Here is an 18,790-nt window from a genome sequence, read left to right as displayed (position 1 = left end):
AAGTTTATTCCTGAAAATGATGTTTAAATAACAGATCTTTTGATCCTCTTATATGATATACAAGGCCTTTAGAGCTTTAAGTGACTTAATTATGTATAAAACTAATTATTTTCTTCCAATATTGTCCATATTCCATTGCATAAAACTAAGGCATATAATATGGCAATTAATATTTGAATTTCTGCAAAATCATCAACAAAATGTCTTGAATCCAAAAAATGGATGAAATTTCCTGGAAAATGTTTTCGTTGTGTTTGTCATGAGTAAATCCTATAATCCCAATGGATTTATGATTTAAATATTCCAAAATCCCTCAACTCTTGAGACAGAACAATTATACTTTAAAACCTTACTCCAACTAACTTTACATAATGAACTTAATAGTCTCCCTTATGATTTTAATAATGGGACAGTGCATTATAAGACCTTCAGTAATTTCATTATCAAAATATATGTTCTAAAACTGAAAAAAAAAATTCATTTCATTCTACTATCACACAAATAGGGCCAGCGACATTAACACAGATGTACAGATGGCATTATAACCAGATAAAGCAAGCTGGCATTAGACACAAGCTAACAGCTGGATATAACAGATATAACAGCTGGGCATTATGACACAAACAGTTCCCCAAGCTGGAATTATAACAATAGCTACAGCTGACATTGATTGGACATTATAGTGTTACAGTGGAATTTTAATGAGATCAAGATAGTAACAGCTGATATAATTTGACACAGTGATAGTAAGCCTTGGCATTGGTGAAGATAGAAATAATATGGGCAGTTGGCATTTTATGACACAATAAGTAGTAAAAGGCTATATAATTTGCAATTAGATATACAGCTGGCATTGATGACACCAGGGGGATAAAGCTAGTTTGACATTTATGACAACCATACAAGTGCAGCTGGCATTATGACACAGATAGTACAGTTGGCATTGTGACACAGATAGTGCAGCTGGCATTATGACACAGATAAAGCAGCTGGCATTATGACACAGATGCTACTGCTGGCATTATGACACAGATTGTACAGCTGGCATTATGACAAAAAGTGCAGCTGGTATTATGACACAGATAGTACAGCTGGCATTATAACACAGATAAAGCAGTTGGCATTATGACACAGATAGTAAAGCTGGCATTAATGAAAACACAGGAAGGGTACGATTGTGTTTGAGACACAGTTATGCCAGTTGCATTTATGATACAGCTAAAGTGAGCTTGAACATTTGTCAACACTGATTTTGTTACAAGCCTGGCATTAATGACACATATAGTGGCAGTCTTGGCATTTCATGACACATTATAGTAAAGCTAGGTTATAACAAAACACTAGTGCACGGGTCATTATAAACCCCCGAGACAGCCATTTTGGCATTAAATAAACAGTTTAGTGCGCTGGCATTAACAGTTTTGAAAAAAAGATTACGGGCTCTGAGTTGGGAAATTTAAAAGGGTAACAGTGCATTAGAAGAAAAAATTCATAGATTTCCTATTTTTTTTCTTGATTCTATCCTTTTGCACTAAACAAAATTTTCCCAAAAATTTCAAAAAAATTAAGCTTTTACATTTTCATCATTGTTACCAATTTTTCAAAAATGAAATATTTTTTTATACTTTTTTATTCAAATTTTTAATATTTTTTTTTTTTTAAACTCAAAAGGGCCCATCAAATTATTTTTTTTTCCTTTCCAATCCCCTTTTTAAAAATAAAAAGGGCCCAAAATATTCTTCCCATAGCAACTTAAAACAACTAATCCCATTTTTCAAAACAATCATTCTTTCCTTCTTTTATGTATCCAAAGCTTTCAACATATATACTTAAGCAGCTTGAATTCAATTTCCACATTTTCCCTAAAACTGAATATATACTTCAGAAAACACTATGTTTGTTAAATAAAAATTGCTAAAAATTTATGCGAAACATTTGTAAATGCTTGTAAGATCTCCAAAAACATGAAACCTACTACAGTTTGTACTATTTTATTGCTATAAAGGGAATAAGCCAAGGAGTTGATTCAGAACAGCCGCATAAATTATTCAGACTATACAATGATTTTCTTCATCAATATCATTGAAGTTACAAACATTACCTTTTACTGCATTTGTAGATTTTACAGTTTTACTACAGTCAAATATATATACCACATATTCATAAATCAGTAACTTATATGTCACTTTAATTTATAAAAGTCTTAACAGAAAAAATGAAATCTATAGCTATATAGCGAGGGCAGACATTGTTTTTAGCTAGTTTAGACCAGAAATACCAAGGGAGTCATTTAGAGTATATACTCCGATCAAATACAATAATTCAAATGTTTTCGTTTTTTTGCGCTAAAAGGGATAATAAAAACCTTTTTTATTTAGAATATCATATATAAATAAATATACATAAAAAGGTGATTATATCGCCCAGTAAAAAAGAAAAATTTAAAAGATAAGACTTTTTCTTTCAAATTTGGAAAAAAAAAACCCCCAAGAAAACATAAAAACCATTTTCATAGATCCTTTAAATTTGATTAACGATCGAAACAGAATAGAAAGATCTATTTATGGGCCCAAAAGCCACCCAAACACTAAGAAACCTGTAAATCTTCTCGTAAATCAACCCAAATTAAAGGGGGGAGAAAAACTGGGATAACCATAAAAAGTTTGGGAAAATACAAAATAAGGGGAATCAACAATAAAAAAAATCCAAAATTTTTGGGCTATTAACAAAAATGTTTAAGGGGTTTTCAGGGGGAAAATTTTACATTTTAAATTTTCATTTCCCACCTTTTCCAACAAAAATTTTTAAATGGCCCTTGTCCTTTTCCCAAAATCTAAAAAAACCTTTGGAGAAAAATTCCCCATTTTTAAATTAATTTTAAACCCCTTACCACACTAAATACTTAAATAAACTTGTCCTTTTTAAATTTCCCGGGAACAAAACTTTTTCACCTTTTTTAAAAGGGGGAAATTTAAAATTTATAATTTAGAAAACCAAAAAAAACCCGAACACGTGCCAACCAGGGATCAAAAATGGATGCGAGGGAATTAAAGTTTTCCTAGCTAAAATGTACTTTTGAAAAGGGTTAAAATTTTGTTAAAAAAAAAATTTCTAGGGGTTTTTCAGAATAAATAACTAGCAAGCTGCATAGAAAACATTTTTTTGGCAGGTGTTATGTTATTTGAAATTCCCAATTAAGAAAAGTATTTTTCCTTCAAAAAAATTTTCCCAATTTTAAAAAAAGTCAAGATATTTTAATTTAACAAACCCTTTAATGAAAAAAATGAGGGAAAATAGTAAAATTATATTAAAATTTATTTATATCATAAAAATTATTGATTTGTGAGCCATTAAATATAAATATTTTGACCTGTAAATGTTGACATTTTTCCCCAAATGTAAATATTGACGAGGCGACAAAACCAGCGAATTTTTATTACACCCAATGAATATTTTTTAAAATTTTTTCTGTAAAATGAATTGCACTTTTTTTCGATCATAAAATAAATAACTAAAATTAATCATTCTTTAACCAGATTAATCACATCATATCAAACATTTTTGTAAATTTTAATCATTTTAAACCCATATTGATCATTTTTAAAAGAATTATGTTATTTGGCTTGCCACTCCCGCGTAGAGTATTAGCCCTAAGAGCATACAATTTTTCAAAAATTGTCACAAAATGGATATAAAATGTCCCATGCTCTCATTTCAAAAAACTGCAAACATAAAAAAATTTTTTAAATTTAAAAACACCATTCAAAAAAAAATTACCCATATATAAAAAATGCTTTTTTAAATTATTATTTCCCCAAACCCCTTTTTAGGGGGAAAAAAAAACCAAAATTAAAAAAAAACCAAAAAAAAATTATTATAAAATGTAAAATTTTATTATCAGGGTTTAATTATAACAATAATAAATTAAAATCATAGAATTATCATTTTTGGTGCAAAAAACCCGGGGGGACAAACGAGTTATTGAATTTTTTGATGTTTTTAACATCTGAAATTTTTCACGAGCCGGGGACAAAATTTAAACCCAACCCCCTCGGGAAACAGGAGTGATTTTGGGGAACAAAAGTTTTCATTTTGCCCTTCACAGAAAAGAAAGATTTATGATGTCCATGGATTTTTAGAATGAATATAAATTTTGACTTAGCAAAACATTTTGACCTTTAGATATGATTTTAGAAAATTCAAACAAAGGTTATAAATAGCAAAGAAGATTTCATTTTTCTTACAAGTTTAGGTTCATGTAGGATAAAATTAAACATAAAAATTTTACAGAAGTAAAAATTTGACAAATTTGAAATCTATATGGAAAAAATATATTATATATATATATCTTTTCTTTAAAACAAATAGATATCAAAATTCTTTTCTGAAAACTAAAAATTGACCCAAAAATATCATAATGGAATGCAGTTACCATTAAGTTACCAGTTAGCAGTTAGTGATCAAACAATCCAAGATATCAACAAATAATATTACATTTATTTTTTTTATTACAAATTTGAATGCCCTCAATTATGCCACTTATCCCTTAAAAAAAATTTTTTTTTAAATGTTAACCCCATATTAGATTAAAAAAGGGGAATATATGGGATTTAAAAGGCCACAAAGTTTTTAAGCCATAGCACAAAGTAAAAAAGCGATAACCCAACAAAACTCACCTTTAAGAAATCTAAATCATGGGGCCCGTAGGCTAAAAAAACCTTTCCCAAATTTCTTTCCCTTTTTTTTTCCATGTTCAAGATTTTTTTCCCAAAAACACTTTGATTAACATTTTTATTTTTCCCACAAAAAATTTTTTAAAACCCTTTAAAATGAACCCAATTGGCTTATATATGAAAAATTAATACTTTTTACTTTGGTTCCCTCCCAGGGAAATTATCTTATTTGAGAATTGTAAGTACAGCTTTTTATTTTTATTGACCGATACAAAAATTTTAAGTTAAAGAAAATCCTTTTCAAATTGCCTCCCTTTGCTTAACCCATTTTCAAATATTCCATTAAGTCAACTCTTAGCATCTTAAAGTAATATTTAAAATATTTAATTTGGAAATTCCATTATTAAATCTAGTTCAGAATTATTCTTTTAAATAAAGAACCTCCAACAAAAACAACCTCAACTAAGGGAGGTAATAAAAATTCCAAGTGAAACAAGTCAAGTAATTTAAAAAAATCAAAGTAGTTTCAGATCAACAGCTGAAAGGCTGAGTGACAAAAATATTTATACCTAAACCTTAGATAGTGACAATTACAAAGATAAAAAACAATAATAAACACTGAGGTCAATCACTAATGTAAATGATAGCTCTCTTTACGAGGAAAAAATGATCTCTGTCCATCACATCAATGATTTTACAAATGTATATCCATTATCACTTTGGAAACAAATTACTACACACTTCACAAAGCAAGTTATTTCTACACTTTACCTATCGTTAAAAAACATTAACAGTTCATCTTTGTTTCATCGATAGCAAATTTTCATGTCTATTTCTTTTTTTTTTTATATACCTACAGAGAAAAAATTTCTAATACTATATAATGTACCAGACGAATAGCAAATTTTTTTTTTTTTTTGCCACTTTAATATATAATAGTCTGACAAATTTTCTCGGGAACAATTTGTTTTTATTCAAAGTGTCATTGCATGTGAAGTAATATCAGTTTCTTTTTCCTAGAATGTACAATGTATTCTTACTAAGGCCTATTTACTCAGACATTAGTCACAGAAATCACGATAAAAAATAATCCTCATGAGATATAACATTTTAGTAATGTAGTCACTTTTAAAGAAATAGCCATTACTCAGTGATAATCATTATGATGCTTTTAAGAAAATTCCTTATTTTAGAACTTAAACATTTGACAAAAACAAAGGAATCCCAATGTAAATCTAAATTATATACATGTACAATGAATTTTATATCAGCCTCTTAGACTGTCAATTGTGCAGTTTTGTTTAAAAAAATTTTTTACAAAGGACACTGTTATAAATTAAAAGCTTATTATCAGTGTAAAAACTTAAAGCTCTTATTTTGTTTGTTTGTTTGTTTATCTTGTTTTTAAGCCAATTTTAAAAACATTTTTGGTCATATCTCGTAAGTTTATCATATATCTCCAATCATATCTTGTGTTATTTATAGAATAATCAAGATATATTTAGAAAACAAGCAATGGTTTACGCCTAAAATATACAGTCATGTTATGCATTACTGATGAAAATGACACAATAAAATTATTAATTTGACAAATTTATTTATTATAAAACATGGTAGTAAAAAGAAAATGCCTATTTTGAATGAAAGTGAAACTTAATTTCAAGTACCAAAAGTTAAAATTTTCAAAATTTTCGAAAAAAATTTTATAAAAATTCCAAATCATAAAATTAAACCCACACTAATTATCAATTCATGGGGTTAAACTTCAAAGATTAAAAAATTTTATTCGAAAATTTTAAATTTAATTTTCCAGAAAAAGAATATTTTTCTAACTTTCTATTTGAAAACCTGTTCAACAAATACCAGGGGGGGAAATTTTGGGAGCCCTTATTTCAAACAATAGTTTGCGTAACTTCTTTTCTTATAATTCATTAAATCAGTAAAAACAAAAAAAAACACAAAAACTAATCATTTCCCTGTCAAAAACACCCCCCCCGGGGGCAGCAAGGGGGGGGTGAATTTGGGGGGATCATTTTAACGGTCATTTTTTTATTTTTTTTCAATTCAACTTTCAAAAAATTTTTTAAAAAAGCCTAATATTTTTTTGACTTTTTCAAAAAATTTTAGATTGTTTCTTTTAAATAATAAAAAAAATCCCAAAATTTAATTTTTTTGTTTAAAAAGATTATCATTTTGGGAGTCAATTTAACTTTTACTGCCTTTGAGCCAGACAGGGGGGGAATTTAATAATTAAAAAAGTTTTTCAAACACAAAGAGGGAAAACAAGGGGGAAATCAAAAAATTTAAAGACTAAACATTGTTTAAATAATTAAATTTCAAAAACAAATTTTCCCGGGTTAAATTTGGGGAACTAAATAAATTAAAAAATGAAAGTATTACTTAAAAGTAAAAGTAACCTTAACCCCCATGAAAACAAAATTGTTTAATAAGTCAAAAAATCAAAAATATAGTTTTACTTTACTAAAATTTAGACTTTTCCGGGGAAAGAATTTAAACTAAATTTCCAAAAAATTAATTTTTTTTAAAACCCAAAGGAGCAGGATAATATTTAAAATAATCCCTTTTAAAAATTTTTATCAAACATTTAAAAATTAAAAGCACCCTAACCTTTACAAAATTAGTGGGACGGGGGTTTTAGAGCAGGGTTTTCGGGGAAATATACCCCCACCCCACAAGTTTTTTCCCAAAATTGATATAATTGTTTCAAAATGCTAAAAAAAAAAGAACAAACTGCCCTGTAATATTTAATATCCGGGGAAACTTTTCAAATCATTTAAAAATTTAGTACAACACTAAAAAAAATCCTATTTCAATTTTCTTTCCCCAATTAAAATTTAATTAACAATGCTTTTTTTAGAGCCCAAAACAGAGATCTTTTTTTAACCCCGGGGGCAATCATTATTACAGACCAAAACTCCCATTTTATTTTTTATTCTACCAGACTTTTAAACATCAATATAAAGAAGGGGATCAAAGTTATTTTTGATTTTAAAAATCCAGATTTTCCAGCACTACCTCAACAAAAAATTTATAATCTGTTAGAGAAAAAAAATTACATCAGGAAAATGAAAAAAACTTTTTCAGATCACTGGAGTATTTAACAACCTGGCAAATGAAACAGTTCATGTTTTCACTGAAGGCATTTAATCACACTTCACTGATTGTATCCAAATAACTGAGTTAACAAATCAGCCAAAAACAATATTTTTTATGATTATATATATTTTTTTTTTCATCCTTGTTTTCCACCTGTTCCAAATGGTAATGAAGATATCAATCCCACGATTCCAATGATGTCACAATGATTAATTAAAGAAGTCACATAGTGTTCTGTATTCTAAGGAATACACGGAACGTCGAGTGTTCCAGTGTCACAGGTTTATTGAAATCTGACGCAGACGTGTCCTACATTACTTTGAAAAAAAGAAAACCCTAGAGACGTAAATACCCTGGTTTTATATATCTCCATCAAATCTATCCTCCGTCAAAGACTTTGACAATAGTAGTTGCATTGATAGTCTTTAATGTTCTATACTGTTCAACACTACATTATCAGCATTGACTCTCGCTAATTACGAGTTTTTTTGTCTTTGTTTAGAGGGTGAATTTTTTTTTCTATTACAGCCCTTTGCTAACTGATAACAGTACGGAAACAAATAATGTCACCAAGCTACAGGCTTATTGATTAATCCACGATTATCAGGAATATTATTTGTTCCGGCAAGTCGTATCACGATTCCATGGAGGCCGACTGGCTATCACTTCTGCAGCAATAAACATCAGACAAAACTTTGCATGTTGCATGACGTATGAAAACGTATTCATGCACCTGTGCATTGCCAAGAAATTACACATATGATGCCACATTAATGGGTTTTAAAGTGTAAATGTTAGATTAAACAGATCATTGTATTACCATATGGTATTTTTTATAGCTATTAAGTATTAGGTACAGGCATTTTTTTCTGGTTTCTTTTTTGTGTGCTAAAACAAGAGGTATACCGGTATCCAGCCTCAGAAGAAATAAAACATTCAACTGTGAAACATACTGATAATCATTTATTAAATATTTTTATGATTTTCATAAAAATGAAAAAAATAACTATATATGACAATAATAATTTCTTTTACATAATTATTATGAATTTACCCTATTTAAAAAAAACCTTTGGTGTTCATTAAAAAACCTATAGTGTTGCAGATGCTGCATTAGTTCATTAATAGTTCATGAACAATCTCTAAGGACAGTTCATGTATAGAAATTCATGAACTAATGTTTTTAAGAACTAGTTCATGTCTATAGAAATTCATGAACTTGCTTTTAAGAACTACCTATGTTTGTAAGCTTGATTGATGGATAATTCATGAATACCATTGAAATTTTCATGATTTTTTCAAGGTATAACAGAGGAGTGATGAAATTATTCAAATTTGAGTAAAAATTGTTTTCTGCATATTATAAATATAAGCCTATATGAACTTATGAAGGCAACATTATTATATACATGTAACTATATCCTGTTTCATAATCCTGTATTATCCTGTATAGTATTCAAACTATTAGACTTCAATAAGGAAAACTATCACAGCAATAATCTACAATGTAAAATCAGCATTTTATGAATCATTAAAAATTTCTACTTTCTATTTCTACTTTCTATATTCGCTACAAGATGAGTAATAAACTGCGAGGCTGAGAGTTTCTGCGAAATAAAATCAAGATTTCTGCATAAATATTGTCTATGTGGTATTAAGCAGTGATACAAGATCTAACTTTATATTTCCAACGCAACACTATTAAATTGTAAATAATTTCAAGTAGAGAACTAGAGAATGAATGAATTATGCATTTTGTGTATCAGTCTCTTTTTTTTAATATTCTGCACAGATGTTTTTAAAATTTTGCCCTTTCCTTTTAATGCAATAACACATTTTATCACACACCCGTGCCGATTTTGCGACTCCGTAAATATGGTATTGCACGGCCGTGCATATATTTTGACGTGACGTCATTAGCGTTATACAAACATAGTGTAAAGACGCGCTAAATAGAGGATATTTGTTTGTTTTGCATTAAGATTGAAATATAATTTCACTGAGTGAACACCAGATGCAATATTTTCACGAGTGGCGTAGCCACGAGTGAAAATATAATAGCTGGTGTTCACGAATGAAATATTTTTCAATCTTATATGTAAAACAAATAAATTTTCTTTTTATTTCATGCTTTTTAAGTGATTTTAAGTATTTTTTACTGGTTTTGCCGCGTAACGTCACGCATTCTCCTTTGTGACGTCATCACATCATGACGTCACATAATCAATTTTGAAATATAGGTCTGTTAAATTTCTTTAATTTTGTTACGTTTTTAACATGATGTATGATGACATCGACTTTCTTTTCCTAAAGAAGCAAAATTTACGCACGACGGCATTAATTTCTGCCTGTTATTCCATTTAGTTATGATTTTCTTTTCATCCGCATTCAGATATAGTCCGGCTACAGTGAAAATTATATTTTATAAATTTCACTAGTGGTTTATCAGAATATAATCATCTGATATATTACAATAAAACACTGGAAAGCATGAAATAAATGTTAGCGTTATACTATAGGCGCGTCAATGAAAACTGACTCTTATTTCACTTTAAACGGTCTTTATTTTGGGTATGTGATAAATAGAATATTAAATTCGTGTAAGTTCATTACTGAATTTATTGCACTCGTTGAATAAAATAATATTATGCTCGCCAGAGGCTCGCATAATATGATTTTATTCAACTCGTGCAATAAATTCAGTATTGAACTTACACTCATTCAATATCCTCTATACATAACATTGTAAGAAATATATAACTACAAGAAGAATAAGCTTTTTTAATGATATATAAAAACTATATATAGAGAAAGCAGACGCACTATAATCTAACCAATCTGTCTGACTTTACAAATTGAAGGGTCACAAGTTCAATAATCCAACTTCTCCAACTGAAATCAATCATGAGGCTTTAACCTTTAGCCTATTGGCTGCGATTGAATTTTAACTCATGAAATTAGTGCAGCCAAAGATTGGCCGGCACTGATCCATCTTATCATGGTCTGCACCAGTATAGCTAGAGCCAGGCCAGGCTGTCCATCCTTGCAGTCTCTCCTGAAGCTCTATACTCTATCCGAGTACACTCATACTTTTTCACAGATATCCTTAAAACTGCATGCCTCCAGATAAACCCCCCAAAAAAATCAAGAAATCAACTTTTAGAAAAATGACCCAAGATTTTAAAAAAGGTAAAAATATTCACAATTCAAGTAATGTAATTATATATGCAATGAATGATTGATTTATTTTGCAGTATTTTTAACCATATTTCTACTGTGTGACTAATATGCAGTTGGGGCTATTTTTGCATATTTTGAGGGGTTTTTTTTACCTTAATTTGGATTGAATGTGCTATTTGCAATGTGTAAATTATTTCTTTGTTCACTTGACAATATTTTACTTTTAAGTACATTTTTAAAATTTTCATGAAAATTAGCAAAATTCTGGAGGTGTGCTGCTTTAAAGTTCCAAAATGGGAGCTGGACAAGACCAGTTAAAACATATAGCAGATCAATGGTAAAGGTGCTAAAATAGTTAACAAATTAACATGCCCTATTCTGTTTCAATAACTAAAGATTTCAGTCAATTCTGGAGGATGATTCTTTGCTAACAAAATCAAAATACCCGTAAAATTCCTATTAAACGCCCCCGGGGGCTAAACATTTTTCAAAAGGGGGGCTATTATTACACCACAGTTTTTCCTAAATCCAAAAATCATTGTAAATACATTTAGTGTTAGCAAGTGTTGGTAATAACATTAAAATGTGTTAAGATTTTAAAGTTCATACTATAAAATAAAATGGATTCCAAATGATTTGAATGAAATTATGGATTTATACTCATGAGTTCAGCACTGATGAGTAGATTATTTTTCTGATCAACAAAAAGGCCTGGGGGGCCTTTATTAGGGGAGGGGCGTTTATTAGGAATGTTATGGTAATCAAAATAAAGTCTTATCAATACAAGTTATGATTGCATAATGATCCAAAAATTGTGTACTAACACCAATCTGAGCATTATATATATTTATTACAAATGGAAATATAATGTTATCATTTTACATACCACAGAGGGACATAAAAACAACACTACCAGTCTCTGCTATAAATTTCTCCTTATTCTGAGAAATGAAATCTGTAGAAGGGAAATAAAAAATCATAGAATGAAGTTAACGATTCATGAGGGAATATCATTGAGTAATATAAACAGGAATAAAGTGGCAGTCTTTATGATACTTTCAGCCTTTTTTTTACATTATCAAATGCAGATTCTGTATTGAAAGTCGCTTATCAATATACCATCGATATACAACATTTGATCGATATTGTTTCACAATTTACGAAACCTTATAATGCAATTAAAAACCAAATTCTTCAAGTCTGATGAAGATGTCAGAAGGGATTTGAAGGCAACATAGTAGAACATAATCATTTTTCCATAGAGCCACCTAAAAAAATTATGAAATTATAAGTTTTAACATACATAAAACGGGTATGTTTTGTTATTGACAGTTACTGCTTCAACAGGCCGTCAGGGTTAAAAATCAATCACTCTGTTCAATGTAATACAATATGGCCATGAATCATTTTCCATCATTTCTCATTATACAGAGTGTATTAACGTATCGTATTTATATCTATTATTAATCAATATCATTTTTTCAAGAAATGTCTTCTGTTATTTCTTGAATCTTGATATAACTAAGGTGTATACATTGTGTTAATCTTCAATGAATAATTGTACATCTTTTAAAGTGTCTTCTAAAAAAAATCTGATTCTAGGCATGATAATGTCACTTGTAGATGAGATTTTTCCTTAATTAATGAATAATTACAGTTGTATACATGTAAATGTTCCAGAGCAATTTCTCCATTAGAGTACTGAATGTTCAACAAGAGGGCTCTGAGCACCCTGTATTGCTCACCTGAAAAATCAGGCAAAAATAACTCACAGGTTTTTAAATGGCATTTAAAGACCATGCAAGTTGAAATTGTTTAAAGCTAAAAATTTCATTTAATGCTTAGCAAATCATCTTGTTCACCTGGCCAAATCAATTCTCTTCTTATTTTTGGCATATTACATACAACAAAACAATGAACCCAGGTGAGGTAAAATTTGATCAAAATGTTAAATGAAATGGCATCCCGTATTACTGTACATAAAATTGTATGGTTTTATTATTGAGTATCACATTCTTGGAAACGTCCAATGATCCATTACATATGTAAAGGATTTTGATATTGAAGTTCAAAAATTTACCAGCAACAACTTGGGCGGACCTCGGCATGGTGACAAAATTAATGCATGACTTCGGAAAGACATTATATTGCAACTGGGTTAAAAGCAAATAGTACTTAATCCCCCATTTACAAATTGAAGCTTTAATAATGTATCAGATAGACATTACACGAAGTTGTCCAACAGTATGGTATTGATTTCTTCATTATACAGTATGGTATGGATTTAGCTATAAAATACTTAGTACAGAGACTTCTCTGGGCAAATTTCAGTAAAACATTGTTGTTGTTATTTTAATACATTTTGATTCTTGTCGATAATGCCCTTTTAGTAAAAACCATAACCGATGGATACAATTTATATATTGTAGGTACAGAAAACAAAGACCTTGGTAACAGCCTCCAAGGAACAATTTGTCATGGCATATCATGGAAAATAATTTTAAAAGGACTCCACTATTAGGTTTTTTGACATAACAGGATTGGAAATAACAGGATTTTGTTTGAGAATAATGTACCATTTGATAAAGGTCTGAACCAATATCTTGTGTGCAAAATCTTATATTTCTTGATGACTTTTTTAAAGAATTTATAATAATTCTTGTTGTAAAAAAATTATGGCCTAAAAATAAAGTTATGAAACTGAAGTTGTTTTGCATTGTTCATGACTTTATCATCCTGACATAACAACATGTAAAAAATCTGAAGAATTGTTGCAATTCAACTTGACCAATATATTTCATCACCTAAGTGCAGTTTCAGGTTAACTATTATTATAATTTAAAAGGAGTTAACCCGTTACTGCACTACTGTGATGATTTATTTCACAGAATTGAACCCATAAGTTAAATTCCTTATTTACGATTTTTTACTGAAAAAATACAAATATTGACACCTTTTTTTTTTTTTTTTTTGTGAAGGGGGGGGGGGGTAGAGTTGCATGAGTAATCACTGTTTAACATAGCAATCATAAAACTACTTATGCATATTGTTTTTTCCTATTTTTACTTGTTTTTGGAACTACACGTATGTGAAGAGAAATAAAGAGTTGTCAGTATAACTTGAGAGCATGCTTGACTATTCTTAGTGCTAATGTTAAGTAAACCTAAAGTATTTATAATGTAGAATTTTCTTAACTTCAAAACAGGCCATAATTCTCTTCCAAATTCCATGTTAGAGTCAATTGTGCCTGGGATAGTGACTTTTTATGCTCTAGAATAAGTGACACTCAAGCTCTAAAACAAGTGTGTGAAGTTTGCAACCAATGCCCTTCAGTAGTTTTACAGATATCAACTAATTGCATGCAAAAAAAAGCAGATTATGACTGTGACTGATGCCCGGGTGGGGATAGTAGCTCTTTCTATTCTTGACATAGCTGAGTTACACACCTAAGTCTAATCAACTTTTACAGAGTACTTTACTGTCTATATGAGTTTAATATTGTAAATTTTAGCGTTATTTGAACTTTTACAAAAAATTGTCAACTTTAGCCAAAAATTGTCATCTGTTGTGCAAGTTAAGAATGAAATTAGCTACCAGTAATTATATACCATCAGTTTATACTAGCTATATGTTCTTAATCTTAAATATTCTTCTTATCCTGAATCAGCCGGGGTTTCTATGGTAACAAAAATATATTAGACAAAGATCATGTGATATGTAAAATCAGGATAATTTCTAACGAGGCCTTATAATGCCAAATCTATTTACAGAATAATATTCATACACTTGAAATAACAAGAGCAAGTTACTGGGTACAGCTATTGTGTAACTTCATATCCATGTTAACATTTTATTTGCATATCACTATAACTACAATATAAATCACCTGAGAACACTCTTGGTGCCACTGGAACCAACATCTTCTCTTCCATATAAAAAGATATTAAATATCATTAAGTATTTAATAATTTATGTATCATTTAGTATTTATGTAAATTTAGTATCTATGTAAATATTATTTTTTTCACAGTCCTTACAAAATGACAATCAATGTACTTTCAGCATTTGCACCAAGTTATGTTCCAATAGAAAACATTATTGGATCCAATCATATCAATTCAGCCTTGCTTTTTTTATTTCCAGAGTCCAAAAAGTCGATATCAAATCCATATCACAGCCCAAATATCTTCAATTTCATTTCAAGAGTCCACAAGGTTCATATTAAATCCATATTACACCCCATATAGCCTCATTTTCATTTCTGGGGTCCAATAGGTTAATATCAAATCCATATCGCACCCCATCACTTATTGCTTTATATTTTTTGAGAGTCCAAAATAGAGAGGCCATGGAGCATGGATGAGAACAATACTGATTCTACTGGACTTGTATACATATACAAAATCTATATCAGATATGGCTAGTACCTTGTCCAATATAGGTTTGACAGTTGATGTGTCCTCATCCATTATATACTCACCAATGTATCATATAGAGGATATTTGTTTGTTTGTGTGTAAGATGAAATTTTATTTCATCGAGTGGGCTTTAAAAACAGTATTCTCACGAGTGGCGAAGCCACGAGTGAGAATACTGTTTTTAAAGTTCACAAGATGAAATAAAATTACATCTTACACAACAAACAGACAAATTTTCTTTTTATTTTATGCTTAAAAACAAGTTAAAACGAAATTTCCATAATTTTAACGTTAATATTAAAACTGTTTCCCCCATTGAGAGCCCCATTTATTCGGAATTTCTCATTAAAAAAAGAAGTCTTGAGCTGAAAAATAAGTCCGCCAATCAACATTAAATGACGGTGATATTTATTAATTTTATTAAAAAAATATGAATGATCGCTTGTTTTGATAATAAAAACAAACAATTCTTGTAGGAGAAAAAGTCCAACCATCCATCCATATTTCTGTTACTTAGTGCGAATTTATATTAGACCTGGCTTTGTAAATTGTAAGCGGCAGCCATTTTTTAAAGTTGTGTATTTCATGGGAGGAAAATAATTGTGTAAGATTCAGAGGGATATAATTTGGATTTGTTAGTCATACACATTTTTAAAAGAAAGAAAACTTATTTGAGGATTGTAACAGACAAAAAATAAGTGTTGACAGATGTGAAAACATTCAGAAAAGGAGCTAGGAAAATGGAAAACTTGGAAACCTGCTCAAGAACGCTGGGTTGATTTAACTTATTCTTCGAGTTATGGCTGTCAATGCTTTCAATTTTTCATAAAGCATATGGCAGTTATTGCTCGTAGGATACTTTAATATGCCCAAATGTCATCAAGAGCAGTTTTGCATGGGGAAGGAATGTATTTTTGAGACTGTCAAAATGAAACAAAAGAACGAAATTTGGTGATTGGAATTTCATGAATTTGAATGAATAGAAGTAAGTTTTCTTCTTTTTATTACTTTTGACATTTAAGTTTTTTATCAATTTCAGTTTTGCTTTTTCTTTAAACAGCCTGACATTGTCAGAATTGTCAGCAAATATAAAATTGAGGTACCACATGGGGAAAATCTTAAAAAAGTAGTTTCGTCGTTGAAAAGAGTGAAATTATATTTTGATAATTTTCACTGTGAAATTACCAAATATAATTTTCACGGATAAATCAGTAATCCACTGAAAAGCATAAAATAAAACCATAATATTACATTAAAAGTGAAGATAAATCAATACATTATATGCATATCTTAAATACATCTGGTACTCCAGGGATCAAGCTTCAAACTTTTGTTCACAATGATGCTGTTTTTGTACTAAACAGAAACAGCAATACATTCCCTCATGAAATCACCCACATCACCCTGACCAATTCATCAAATGTCTAGAAGCTTATTAAAGAAAGTGCCAATGAAATTGAGTGCAAGTTGTATTTATTTTTGCAGATTCTGCAGCTTCACTGCGGAATACTTAAGAAGTTCTGCAATATAAAATTAATACAAGATCAAACATTTAAAGATTTGAACTAATCTATGAAACTCTTATAAAACTGCAGAATCATTGACCATAATTGCATGTATCTGAAACATTTTTGACAGACTTTTTAATGCATATCTAAATCTACAATACACTCTTTTGTAATGGCAATACTTAATTTAGTGAGAGGTGCATTTAATTCTCTAAGTATTCTTTGCCTATTATCTCATTAAAGATTATAAAAATTTCATAATAAGTAGATGCAATGAATAAATGCATCTTCACTCAAGAATATAATTGAAATTAAATAAAGACGATTCTCAGAATCTGAAAACAGTTTTGGAATATCTATTAAAGGGACATCACTGAATTTTCTTAAAATAACCAAGTTAGAAATAATTTTTTTCAAGATTTTTGTACCATTTGATATAAGCTTGTACCAATTATTTGTCTGCAAAATTTCAGATTATTTGCTCTGTTTTTCCAGAATTCATTTAATTGTGCAAAATGACCTAATATGAAATGCATTAAAATGTTTTTCACTAAAAAGAGCTAAAAATCGCACAATAAATGATTTTAAATTCTCAGATTATTTTTCATTATTTATTGCACCATAATTTATTCATTTTATGTACGAAAGTTGATTGATGAAAGAATTCAAAATTCAGTATTTCTAAGCTTTTTGCTCTTGTTGAGCTCCTTTAATGTTTCAAGCTTGATAGAAATTCAAAACATTCAAGACATCATAAAATTTCCAAGTTTATCACTTAATATACTTACAACCGGTATTCCCTTTTAAAAACAAACAATAAACATTAAATTGAGCGGCGTCACAACAAAACCAACATAATGGGTTTGCGACCAGCATGGATCCAGATCAGCCTGCTCATCCCCTCAGTCTGATCAGGATCCATGCTGTTCGCTTACAAACCCTATAGCAAGTAGAGAAACTGATAGCGAACAGCATGGATCCTGATCAGACTGTGCGGATGCGCAGGCTGGTCTGGATCCTGGATGATGCTGGTCGCAAACCGGGCGCCATTATGTTGGTTTTGTCGTGACGCAGCTCATTTTAATGATTAGTGTGTCATTGACTCCACATAATACACTACATGTAGGAACTATAACCTATCATAATAATGATGTCGACAAAATAAATTTTGTCAAGAAAATTCTTCTCCACAAGCATACAGGAACATATATTTCTATTCACTCTCTTCTTAATTGTGCATATTAGAAAGGAAAATAAACATGAAAATTTCTTGCATTACAAAGTTCGAGTTTGCATTTAAATAAATTCACTAAGGCCTATGACCTCACTTAGGCTTAGCTATCACCACACTAAGGCCTGTTATCACATCAAGGCTTAATAATAATATGACCTAACCAAGGCCTATGACCTCACTAAGGTCTATCACCACACTAAGGCCTCTCACCTCACTTAATACAGGTTTAATGGTTAAAAATCAATTGTTTATCATGTAATGTACTTACTTCTTTGTTCCCAAGCAGATGTAACAGGAGCTAGTGGTATATTGTCACCTGGATACATTATTACCTCCCTTTATTTCAATCATTCTAGGCTTCACTCAAAATCTGTTTATAAACTTTGCACAGTTACACTCAAAATCTGTAATTCAGCATCAACTGTGCACAGTGAACACTCAAAATTAACTTAAGCACTCTCAGGTACTCAAAATCTATAATTCAATATCAAATAAGCATAAATTCTGAGACACTCAAAATCTGTCATCAATATCAATTTATTCCAATGCTGTAATTCAAATCAAAATCTGTAATTAAATATATACTAAGCACTGTCAAAGACTCAAAGACATTTAATTTGAACTTTACAATCAATTGAACTTAGACAAGCTTAAACAAAT

The 18,790-nt window shown here is 29.8% G+C and overlaps 1 protein-coding gene across 1 annotated transcript in view; it reads right to left on the bottom strand.

Annotated features, from left to right (window-relative positions):
* The window catches only part of LOC132743605 (probable phospholipid-transporting ATPase IA), a 77,707-nt gene extending 59,155 nt beyond the window's left edge, over nt 1-18,552 (bottom strand). The window contains exon 1 of the mRNA XM_060732135.1: nt 18,399-18,552. Within this exon, the coding sequence (XP_060588118.1) occupies nt 18,399-18,456 (58 nt within the window). The 5' untranslated portion in view covers nt 18,457-18,552. The remainder of the gene's footprint in view (nt 1-18,398) is intronic.
* Nucleotides 18,553-18,790: the final 238 nt, after the last annotated feature.

The sequence above is a fragment of the Ruditapes philippinarum genome, unplaced genomic scaffold, assembly GCF_026571515.1.
Source record: "Ruditapes philippinarum isolate M1 unplaced genomic scaffold, ASM2657151v2 ctg6437_1_1_1_1, whole genome shotgun sequence".
NCBI classification, from domain to species: Eukaryota; Metazoa; Mollusca; class Bivalvia; order Venerida; family Veneridae; genus Ruditapes; species Ruditapes philippinarum.
This window is presented reverse-complemented; position numbering and strand designations above follow the sequence as displayed.